We start from the raw sequence: 12,816 nt of genomic DNA, 5'->3' as shown, positions 1-12,816 counted from the left end.
CCAATGCAGAAAAAGTGGATTGTCATTGCAAACCAGACGCTAAGCTGTTCAAATGGTCCCCAACCATTCAGAAAGTCACACCCATCCAAAGATGCTGCTTCACTGATTCATTCCTCTACCACCCAATGATCAAACATCATGTTTTACAGTGTGTATACATACTCACACACACCTTACAGTAGTTTTTGTTGAAGACAATTGCCCCTTCTCCCAGTAGAGAGAGGGGCAGGCAGCCTTTGGCTAACTCTTTGGCTGGGGCTTGCCTGTTAGAGTCCATTGCATGTGTATGAGGTGAGGTTGGAAGGTGCTACGTAATGTGCTGGAGTTTGGTAATTGCTTTTGATGTGTTAAACGTGGCACTTGGAAAGACTAAGACATCTTGAGAAACTTGTTAACAGCCAAGTTAAGTAATGGAGTTTTTAATAAAATTGTGGGTTCACCCGCGATATTCACAGACCTGATCTGTCTGTCACCATCAGTCCAAGTTCCAACCTTGTGATGTCTTTATTGAAAAATAGACTGCCATGTCTCTACTTTACAGTAACTGTTCTCCTATGCATTGCCAGGACGCTAAGATCTAAATCATGCATGAGTATGAAATTACTAATGCTTAAATAAAGATGACTCAAATATTGTTTTAATTACATTGAAGCTACAGTATTCTAGATAAAGTGTCCAGACTGAGAATGTACCCATGCTGCTTTAGCGTTGAGAGACATGAAGTCACTTCTTCCTTCTTTAAAAGCCTCATTCGCTTTCCTCTATAAAATGACTTTCAATGGGTTATTGGATTTAAATGGCTACATTTTGCTGTGACACAATCTGATGCTTTCAGTATAAAATCACCATGCAGATTAAACTGGTTTGAATTGGATGCTCAGAAACTCTCAGTGAATCATTTTCTTATTGCGGCTGCTATTGGTCTTTTAATCTCTGAGCTATAGAGCCTTGTGTCGTGTGCCGAGTTTGTGGCGCTTTACCAAACTCTTTCAGGGGTTCTTGTCTTTCACCTCGCGTGTGGTCCTTTAGCGAAGAGGTCCATCCAAAGTTAAATGATGTTTAAACAGTGGCGTGTTTAGTTGTTTTGACTCTCTTTATTACATTGAACCTGCACCTCTCTTTGTTTGCCTTGGTCTGGGTGGGGTTGGGCGTGTCGTGTCTAATCTGTACTCATATCCTCATGTTGTTCCATTGGACTGTGTCTCCACAGTGTGTAGTAGGACAGCCCACAGCCATGGCTGATCTTTGAACCTCCCTCCCCTCTCCCCTGTCTCCTGCACCCTGGTTTCAGAACGACTCTGGGGATGATCAGTGTTATGATAGAGAGGGAGATTGTTGATGTTATTGTTGTAATGAGATGCTGGGTTGGCAGGTTAGAGACGGTTAATGAGAGTGTAGAGTTTAGCCTGCGGAGGGATTCTTATTAAATAGAACCCCCTCCTTAAGACTGTTGTCCTACTTTTGGTCGGCCGTAGGATAATGCAACTAAAATCAGTTGTTCCCTCTGGAGTGGAGACGGGGAGAGAGAGGCTCCAAGACGACAGGGTATTTGGGAAAGCAGTGGACATCAGGGAAATGGGAACATGGGACTCTTCATTCATACATTACACATCTCAAACGTCTGCAGTAAGCCATGGAAGACAAAACTGTCATCTAGTTAGTCTTTTGTTTGCTTTTGTTTGTTTCTTTGTAACAGCCCTTCTTTTCTTTATGTTTGATTTGATTTCAATAATGATAATGATGATAACATGATGAATGTAATTTATTGGGTAGCATAGTTATTGAAGAGAGAGAAGGTCTCCAAACGAGGACATGATTAGAAAGAGAGCGAGACAGTGGAGCAGAATCAAAACTTGTTTTTTACAGATATGTGCGATTTGAAAGAGAGGATATCCTTGTTTGAGAAGGATTTTATAAAGTGGAGCCTGGAGACTCATCCTAAACCAGTTTTTCTGCCCTCAGCTGTCATTTGAATAGCTGAAAGGTTTCTCTTCCTCTGTGTACAGTGTACGTACTGAACATTCTTTAGCATGCCTTCAGATTACCACCAGAGGAACAATTGTTCACTAAAAAAAGATTACTGGCAGAGGAAGACCTGAAACCCAGTGCAGCTGCAGGCAAGCATGCACAAATACACAGAGAGACACACAGAGACACAGAGACACACAGAGACATAGAGACAGAAATATACACAGACTCCCACACATACTCTCTCTTTCCCACACACACTCCATCTGCCCACTCTTTCACACCTGTGTGAGTGTGTGCTAATGTTGGAGTTGATCGGATCCATGATCCACCCAGCTGTTGAGGTTCAGTCTGAAACAGACAGTGGCCTGGAGTCACCATTCATCCTCTCCTCTCACTAGAGAGGAAGGAGCAGAAATTAATCAGTGAATGAATACAATTTGAGACATGCTGACATGCCCCCATCTCTCTCTCAAAGGCTTTGTGGGTTGAGGAAGCAAATTGAGCAAACCAACAAAGTGAGTGGCACAGCCCAGGGAGGGGTTGCTGTGGTTTGTATTGCTGGGACATGGCTCTTTGTCTGGCAGTCAGTGTGCATCTCCCTGACTTACTGTCTCAGCCGTGCAGGGAGGACTAAGGTATAGGCTACCAGCAGTTTCTATTGTCTTTCTGCTTTTACAGTAAACTCTCCATCTCTCAGAGGTGAATGTATCCGGTTGAGTAATCCCAGCATGATACTGTATCCCTATTAGGAGAGAAACGAGAGGAGATGAGAGGAGTATGTGCACCTGACCAGAGCTGTGATCGGGGTTAAGGCCATTAACCTGTAGACACTCAGCCTCTATTAACAACATGCCTACTGCTCCAACAGCTGAATCCTCTTGGATGACCTGGCTCTTATCATTGGCCCTGCTAATATTTGATCTTCACTGAATGGCCTTAGATGAAGTGTCTTTGTGTGTCCCCCCATGCTGACCTGCAGCCCTGGTTTTACACACAGCTGATATAGATTCTATTACTGGCTCTGATCTCTGATAAGCCACTGGTCTGAAAGGGCTAAATTAATGAGGAGGCTAATGCAGTGCTGCTGTACCTTAGAGGGCGTCTGGATTGAGTTAGTGCACTTTTCATTTTGTGCACCATAGAGCTGCAATTGTATTTGGAGGCAGACTAACTCAATGTGCCGTCTGTCATTGGGGCAGTCAGTGTGGAGACGCAGCAGGCCATTCAAACAACACAGGCCACTCTATCAATTTGAGGGTGAGCAGTAGTGTTCCCCTCCTTCTCTTCACTTCAGTGATGAATGCTGTATGTGATCCATGCTTTTTCAATTAAGCTCAGACTTCGCTCATCTCCAGGGCTTCTGAAAATACACCAATTCTCTATACAGCCTTTGTGTACTCTGATGTAGGAGTTTAGGTTTCTCATATCCCTTGCTTGTTCTCTCTTCCGGTCGCTCCTGTCTTCCACCTGCTCATGGACAGTGCTCTGCTCTGTGCTCTCCTCCTGACCCCTGACCTCTGTCAGCCGCATCCTGAATAAACAGCTAATTGGCTGGTTTCCTGTTTAGCCGGTTGGGAGGGAGCATCCAGCCTATTTCAGGCTGTTTACAGAGCTCTGTCTCACCTTCACTCTTTCTCAGAGTCCTACTCTGTATTGTTTGTGTTGATCCGGTGAAAGAGCAATGTATACTCTGCTACAGACATCAGAGATACATGGGTGTACTAGAATAGGAAAATTACATGCTAATGTCCTGAATCGCCAGACCTTTTGTTTTCCTGGAAATGAACATATTATGTTTCCAGACAGTGGGTTCAATGAACTTTACTTGATCATGTTTGTGTATTTACTGAAGTGAGCTTTCCAGTTCTTCTGTGCAACGTAGAAAATAGGTTTCATTATTTTCTGTTCAAATGGATGCGCTTGAGACTAATAGTTTTAGATTATGAGCTGATTGTCTCACTTTTCTCTCTCACACAACACACGTACTGTACACAATCACGCAAAAAGAGCAGGTTGATGTTTATCATGAGTCTTGTCATGGAGGGAGAACTGAGTGATTTCCCCTTAGATAGGCCAGCTGCAAAGTCAAAATTGGCTATATCGTACAAATCAAAACAAATCAAAGTGTATTTGTCACGTACGCCGAATACAACAGGTGTAGACCTTACAGTGAAATGTTTACTCACAGGCCCTAAGCAACAGTGCAATTGTTAAGTAAAAAATAGGTATTAGGTGAACAATAGATAAGTAAAGAAATAAAAAACAACAGTAAAAAGACTGAATAAAAACAGTAGCGAGGCTATATACAATATGTACATGTAGGTATGGTTAAAGTAACTATGCATATATGATGAACAGAGAGTAGCAGTAGCGTAAAAGAGGGGTTGGCGGGCGGTGGGTGGCGGGACACAATGCAGATAGTCCGGGTAGCCAATGTGTGGGAGCACCAGTTAGTTGGGCTAATTGAGGTAGTATGTACATGAATGTATAGTTAAAGTGACTATGCATATATCATAAACAGAGAGTAGCAGCAGTGTAAAACAGGGGTTGGGGGGGCACACAATGCAAATAGTCCGGGTAGCCATTTGATTACCTGTTCAGGAGTCTTATGGCTTGGGGGTAAAAGCTGTTGAGAATCCTTTTGGTCCTAGACTTGGCGCTCCGGTACCACTTGCCATGCAGTAGTAGAAATATTGATTGCAAAAATGTAATTTAAAGGTTAGGGTTAGGCCTTATGGTTAGCACTGTGGTTAGGGTTAGGTGTAAAATCTGATTTTATGACTTTGTGGCTGTGCCCACTAGTGACCGCTCTGCAGAGCAGCTTTCAGAACAAGATTCATTATGAAAAAAGCTAACCTGCGCAAAAAGATGAACATGAACACACACACTGTCTGTGTTGAATTAAATGGCTTGTTGTTTTGCCAGACCTTACTTTCTCCTCTGCTATCTGTATTGAATTATTCAGGCAGTTCCGGATCTTCTGTAGCTTTCATCTCAGGCCTGCATCAAGTTATATGAGAGATACTGTGTCTAACTGACGCATGAGACCTTAGGACTGGGAGTCACAGGTTCAAGTTCAGTTTACGCCCTAGGACGACCACAATACACAAGAGTCTGCATTTTCTGCTCATTGTTATTTGCATATGGATTTGAATATAATTTGGTTCAGCAAAAAAGGAAGGGAAAACAGCATATAGTTTAAGTAGACGGATAGATAGCTCTAGACACTTTGCAGGTATATGTCTACCAAATATATACTTCATTTCTTACAGTGCTGATTTAGTGACTAATGACCAATGTATTCATTATCAACCCCTTAGCTGGAAATGTGACCGGTTGGTGCTGCTCATTACATCTGCTCATTAAGTGAACTAAAAGGTGAGGAGGTGAAGGCTGAGGGTTGTATTTGTATTAATGTGGCAAGAAAGGCTGTTCACAGTCAGCTCCCTCTTTTAAAGACACACACACACCCGTGCTCCGCTCGGTTCTGTTCCTCAGCTTCGATTAAAAACACACTTCATCTCACAAACAGCCCATTAAGTGCCCCGGGGAACGAGGAGAAGGCGGCGTGAGGCTGGGGGGCGTGTTAATGATGGGGGCTGTCGCCTGAGCCGGGCCCCTGCTGTACCCTGCTACCCCACTGAGGGGCCAGGATCACAAAGACATGGTGTTGCAGACACACAGCCAACCTGACAGGACCCATGACACACAACCAACCTGACAGGACCCACGACACAGGGGTTTGTAGGGTAGTAGGGGTACAGGCTTCAGGACCAGGGACTGTGTCTCCTGAGCAGGTTATACCGATAGGGAATGTCACAGTGGACCCTGTGAAGGCCTGGCTGTGTCTGGGGCTAGGCTGGCGGGCTCTGTTGTGGTGTAGCCTCTCTGTCCATCTGAGCTGGTCCGTATGGGCTGGCTGATCACTGTACATTCAGTTTCCTATGATGCCCCTTGAGACAAAGCAGATCTGCTCTGCTCAGTGCAGGATGGTTCTAGAAAGCCCCTCACACTCTTGCCTGATAAGGGCCCTATAAGCCTAATGATTTGCCAATAGGGAAAAGGGTAATTGTCATGATGAGCACAGACTTTCCTTTGATGTGAACGCCGTTGGCTTTTGATGTAAAAATGTATCCAGGATGATTATCACAAGCTTCCTTCCCCCCCAAACCCCAATCCCAATCTCTGTCTCCTATTTAGTCCTTAGGATGAATTGGAAACAGCTTTGTGTAATGCCTCTGGCCAGGGTGGTCACGTGTGACTGCTGCTCATGCAGTGTATTTATCCTCTCATGGAGATTCTGACCCTCTTAGAGGAGTCATACTTTTATCTGAAACCCATTTTCTGGGCAACTGAGTTGTTGGTCGTCTCTTTCTCTGATATTGCCCTTTCTCCTTTCATATTCTATATGGGTCTGACTAATACAACTCAGGTAGGCTAAGTATGAGATGAACGTGTGTCCTTGTGATTTTTTATGTTTTGTTGAAGCACAATACTAATGATATCTTGGTTTGCTCCTTTTTTTTAACAGAATTTTGAGCAACAATCGCATCAGGGTTCTGAGAAATGGATCCTTTGTTGGACTCTATGCCCTGGAGAAACTGTGAGTAACGCTTGTGATTTTCACTCAATCTGAATGAGTCTGTCCTGGGTTCTCACTCATTAGGTTTAACATGGGCAGGTTTAACACCAGCAGGTTGGGTGCTTGTAGCCCATATGGCCTTGTACTGCGGAGCCCACAGTCCCACAGAGACAGGGTATCAGGGAGATCTGTGCTTCTCGCAGCTCTGCTATCCAGTGGGCTGGCTTCCAGCAGGGAGGATGAAACACTCAGTGTGGTTATCACAGAGTTATGTGGAAGAGATCACATAATTACCCCACCATTCGTCATTATCAGAGAAGCCCTGCTCTACAGGACAAGATAAGAGGTTTCCATGGGAGGAGGAGGCTGTTGGCGCTGCCTGCACTGCCTGTAGCTCAGATTGAGGCAGGCGGCTGGCTGGCTCTACCCTGTGGATGTAGGGTCCCACTGCCTAGCTGGTCCACTGGCTGTTTCTTATTGTTTCTTACAGTTTAGATGACATTTGAGTCCTCTGAGGATTTCAGCAGTGGCACAAACTGTCCCTGCTGTTGTAAACATAAGAACACAAATATAAATGCTGAGTGATACTGAGGAAGGGAGTTTTACGTTGCGTCAACAAAAGGATAGCCTACAGTGGTCTTCCAGTGTTGTAGTGTACAATATGGAATGGGGCCAACTCTTGCCTGTGTATGTCTAGGAGGCAGCGGGGGGCTTAAGCAATATTAGTTCCACATGCGTCTCTGAGCTGCCACCAATGAAGTTAACAAGCTTTACCGAAATGTTGGAAGATGGACAACTATGGTAATTTGCTGCAGTTGTTATCTTGTTAGTACCTACCTATTGGAGCTCAACACAGACATGACAGGTCTGAAAAAAGAGCTAAATCTGTTGAAACTGCTTGACCCTCTTTTATGTGAGCTAAACCGGACAAGAACACTCCTGTGGGACAGTGTTCTTACCTTCTTCTTACTCTCTCTACTAAGCAAAGTTAGAGCCTCATCTATTCAGTCTTAGTTTGATCATCTTTATGACCAGTATTGTTAGATCGGGTGTAGCTGAGATTTGATTAGTGGTATGGGGCTTTGGCAAACTAGGGGCTTGGGCAGAATTGTTTGTTTGATGTAAAATGAGATGGTATTACTTGTTTTTGCAAGTGCAGATAAGGCCCCCCAGAATGCCATGGGGTTTTTGGGTGGGTAACCTGAGCTTGGCCACTATAGCAGGCCCTTGTACCTGGGACAGTAGTAAAACTAGTAGGGGGTAGGGGTGGAGCAGGCTTGCAGTGCTAAAACCATGACCTAGTGAGAGGGACACAGAACAAGAACCCCCCGCACACAATCACGCACACACACACACACACACACACACACACACACACACACACACACACACACACACACACACACACACACACACACACACACACACACACACACACACACATAGAGGACATGATGTAAATCACACAGGACTCGTTTCACTCCTCTGCTCAGACCTCCACCAACCCTCTGACACACTGCACTGGAGGTCTGCTCACTCATCTTGTGCTCCACACTCTGTAATTGAGCATTTCACGACTTACAATAAAAAATGAGCTCATGGGAAAACAACTATTTTCATATTAAAATATACCAACTTGATATAATAAAAATCAAACTGGGCAAAGATGGATAGATGTGAAGTAAAAAAACACAACTGCAAGATTAATTTAGCTTTTTTGTCCACCTACTGTGCTGCTCCCCCTGCGAGTTGCTATGTTGTTTTGTTTTGTCTCTAGCTTGGTCACCGTTCAGGTCTTTCTCATTATTTCCAGCCTGTTGTCGACATGTGCTTGTCATTTGGTCCAGTGGCGAGCAGTTACTCATATATGTGGTCAGTGCTGTAGAAGCCAGCCCAGCTAGCACATTGAGTTCCTCGGAAGTTGTAGGAACGTACGTTTATGTTTTCCCATTGGTCCTGGGAACAAAGCCATACGTTTCCTGAACGGCAAAATGTTCTGAGCACAGACGTTAACATTTTGTCTGTTCTGAGTTTTAGGTTGCAGGCCGGTTCTGAGAACATTTTACAATGGTTCCCTGAAAGTCTTCCTGGGAGGTTTAATTCATGTTCTGAGAATGGAAATGATAGGTTATTTGAAAGTAATGTTCTGAGAATGGAAATGATAGGTTATTTGAAAGTAATGTTCTGAGAATGGAAATGATAGGTTATTTGAAAGTAATGTTCTGAGAATGGAAATGATAGGTTATTTGAAAGTAATGTTCTGAGAATGGAAATGATAGGTTATTTGAAAGTAATGTTCTGAGAATGGAAATGATAGGTTATTTGAAAGTAATGTTCTGAGAATGGAAATGATAGGTTATTTGAAAGTAATGAAATAACGTTCACAGAACATGTTTCAATAAGACTGAATAATGCTGTTAGTTCAACTGTTCTGAACTCCAAGCACAGATAGGACACATGGAGATTCCTTTGCTTAGGCATTAACCATGCAAACACATTTCTTATTTATTGTGTCACTGAGATTCAAACCTATGATCTTATGTTCTCTATCCATGTAATGAGTCCACTGCGCCACCAGGATGCAGCTAGCATGCAGTTTTTTGGGAACTCATACAAAGCTGTTCATTTTAGTCTATTCAACCGGACCCCATCTAAATGGAAACAAGCACTCATTAAAATCAGGTGTAGCCAATTAGTGGGTGTGGTTAACACACCTTAACATACTTAACAGATAGAGGATAGTTTTGTTGATGCTGAAAATGGAATGGATCTGGGGGGTTTTTAAACTTTCTTAAAATGTTCTTTGACCGGTACTAATGTTTTCTTGTGTTTTCTATTGAAAGTTCTCTTAATGTTTTGAGAAAATGACTTTAAATTGAACCATGACTAAACCTGCAGAAAACATTATGTTGAAGTACTGAAATTCCAACAGAAGAACGTTGTTTCTTAACATTCTCTGAACAATTTGAGAATTACTTTATATAGAACCATGAAGAAACCTGTAGAAAATGTTATGCTGAAGTACTGAAATTCCCACCGTAGAAACATAACAGCTAAGATTTGTATGTATGCTGGGTATCCTACACCATTCCCAGAACATTGTGGGAAGGTTGTATTAAAAATAACCATAGGATAACCACGCTCTCACCAATCTCTAAGAAACATATGGTTCTCAGAATTGTATGTGCTAGCTAGGAGCCCACAAGGGCCCGGCTGAACACACACCAGGGAATAACACCACAGCAACCCCTCCCCAAAGTCAGGAGGGCAACCAGACAGTCAACTGCACCCACACTTTCAGTGGATCTCAGTCTCAACTTCAATGTCTGTCTGTGTGTGTGTCCTATTATGGGCATCCCAAACTCCTCCATGCATAATTGTAAGAAATAGATGTCTAAACAGAAAGGATGTCCCTCTCAGCCTACTCAGCCATGTTTGAAACAGTAGTCCAAGCAGAGGCAGAGCTGAGTATAATCAGAGCTTTGCTGTTATAAGTATAAAAGCACAGCTACAGGACAGGAACCCCTTCCTCCAACCAGAGCAGAGCAGGCCACACTGTGGATTCCTCCACACAGTTAGCCCTTTCATTGGGCTAAACCTCCTCAAAGCCGCTGTTGCCTTCGTAAACTGTCATGCCACCCAAGAGCAGAGAGCAATTTAGCTATGTTTGTTCTGCCCTCTTATAAGGACATCTTCAGCGTTCCAGTGTACGACACTTAGCGTTCTAGTGTACACACATACACACATACACACACCCTCACACACACATTCTCACACACCTTTCCTGGTACCTCCACCTCCTCGCAGCACACCCTCTCTGATGGGAGCTGACGCAGGCCCTAACAAGGCTGGTCCACTAACGAGCAGGGACCTTTATGAGTTGTGGACAGATCCCAGTGGCCTGTCCTGCACTGATTTGAGGCGAGGTAATGAGAATAATGAGCAGAGAGGGGGTCTGGCTCCTGTCCAATCGGGCCCCACTGCACCATGGGACACAGGACAGCCAGGGCATAAGGGTCCCTCATTACCAGGCTGCTCACCCTACAGGGAGAGATGGAGCACAGAAGTGGAGAGTGAGAACAGAGGGGAGAGATAGAGTGGATAGGTGAAGGAGCAGGAGCACTGTGGTGGACAGGTAAGGAAGAGCTAAGTTAGCTGCATGGGATTGGGACCGCCAAGCAGGATGGGGCCAGCTCACACACTTGAAAGTTGTCCAAAAATACTCACTTTTGGATGTGATTCTTCCGGAACCTATACATTTCCTTCATAGCTATTTATAGCTATTCTAACCATGGTTCAAATCAAATCAAATGTTATTGGTCACATACACATGGTTAGCAGATGTTAATGCGAGTGTAGCGAAATGCTTGTGCTTCTAGTTCCGACCGTGCAGTAATATCTAACATGTAATCTAACAATTTCACAACAACTACCTTATACACACAAGTGTAAAGGAATGAATAAGAATATGTACATATAAATATATGGATGGTTTGTGTGTAAGACATGTTTGGTTTGCAGTTGGCCTTTTTTACCTCCTTTTCCCTTCACTTCCTGCATAGTTAAAGCCACTTCAGCTTAGAACAGGAAATACACACTGTTTGTGATGTATATAGAAGGCTAAAAATGAGGGAATGTTTGCATTGAAACTCCTGGTCATCATAAGTCAGGAAAGGCATGGGAATTTGCAGATGTGGAGAGGGAGAGTTTAGCAGAGGGTTAAAGTCCTTGATAACATAGAAATAAGTCTACCGCGTCTCTGAAATACTGTGTCCTATTCATTCATATTTACCCTGATAAAATCAGTTATGTAAAGTAGAGACGGGAGCTTCTCAAGTTGTGCTTGAGCCCTGCTAAAACAGACCTTGAAATCGTCTCTGCCATTCTGAGAAGTTAGGGTTAGGAACTAGGCCAACTTAAACAATTTTACCACACGATGCAGGGGAGGAGACGAGATGGCTAAAGATGGTATGAAGGCTGTTGGGGAAAGAGAGTGAGTGCACCAGCAGTTTCCCTTATATAAATATAAACCCAACATGTTAAGTGTTTGTCCCATGTTTCATAAGCTGAAATAAAAGATCCCAGAAATGTTCCTGATGCACAAAAAGGTTATTTCCCGCAAATGTTGTGCACAAATGTGTTTACATCCCTGTTAGTAAGCATTTCTCCTTGGCCAAGACAATCCATCCACCTGACAGGTGTGGCATATCAAGAAGCTGATTAAACAGCATGATCATTACTCAGGTGCACCTTGTCCCGGGGACAATAAAAGGCCACTCTAAAATGTGCAGTTATGTTACACAACACATTGCCACCGACGTCTCAAGTTTTGATGGAGCGTGTAATTGGCAAGAATGTCCACCAGAGCTGTTGCCAGATATTGAATGTTCATTTCTCTACCATAAGCCACCTCCAATATTGTTTTTAGAGAGTTTGGGCAGTAATCCCAACCGGCCTCACAACCACAGACCATGTGTATGGTGTTGTGTGGGCGAGTGGTTTGCTAATGTCAATGTTGTGAACAGAGTGCCCCATGGTGGCAGTGGGGTTATGGTATGGGCAGGCATAAGCTACGGACAACAAACACAACTGCATTTTATCGATGGCAATTTGAATGCACAGAGATACCGTGACGAGGTCCTGAGGCCCATTGTTGTGCCATTCATCCTCGCCATAACATCATGCATGATAATGCACAACCCCATGTCGCAAGGATCTGTACACAATTCGTGGAAGCTGAAAATGGCCCAGTTCTTCCGTGGCCTGCATACTCACCAGACATGTTACCCATTGACTATGTGTACGACAGCGTGTTCCAATTCCCGGTTTTGTCCAGAAACTCCGCACAGCTATTGAAGAGGAGTGGGACAGCACAATCAGGGACAGGTCACAATCAACAGCCTGATCAACTCTATTCGAAGGAGATGTGTTGCGCTGCATGAGGCAAATGGTGGTCACACCAGATACTGACATTTTTTTCTGATCCACGCCCCTACCTTTTTTTTAAGGAATCTCTGACTAACAGATGCATATCTGTATTCCAAGTCATGTGAAATCCATAGATTAGGGCCTAATGAATTTATTTCAATTGACTAATTTCCTTATATGAACTGTAACTCAGTAAAATCTTAGAAATTGTTTCATGTTGCATTTATATTTTTTTTCAGTATATAATGTTGTTTTCTTTAGTGGGGGAGGTGAACATTATTTCCACAGGGGCTAAGCAAATGACCTTGATGAGGGGGAGCAGTGCAGAGGTGGGC

General features: G+C 43.7%; 1 protein-coding gene across 2 annotated transcripts in view; it reads left to right on the top strand.

The window, feature by feature from the left end:
* Window positions 1-12,816, top strand: part of LOC115111597 (adhesion G protein-coupled receptor A2-like) — a 60,806-nt gene that overhangs the window by 24,210 nt on the left and 23,780 nt on the right. For both annotated transcript variants that reach the window (XM_029637809.2, XM_065011552.1), the window contains one exon: window positions 6,503-6,574. In XM_029637809.2, the coding sequence (XP_029493669.2) occupies window positions 6,503-6,574 (72 nt within the window). The remainder of the gene's footprint in view (window positions 1-6,502; window positions 6,575-12,816) is intronic.

The sequence above is a fragment of the Oncorhynchus nerka genome, linkage group LG27 (assembly GCF_034236695.1).
Source record: "Oncorhynchus nerka isolate Pitt River linkage group LG27, Oner_Uvic_2.0, whole genome shotgun sequence".
Classification (NCBI taxonomy): Eukaryota; Metazoa; Chordata; class Actinopteri; order Salmoniformes; family Salmonidae; genus Oncorhynchus; species Oncorhynchus nerka.
This window is presented reverse-complemented; position numbering and strand designations above follow the sequence as displayed.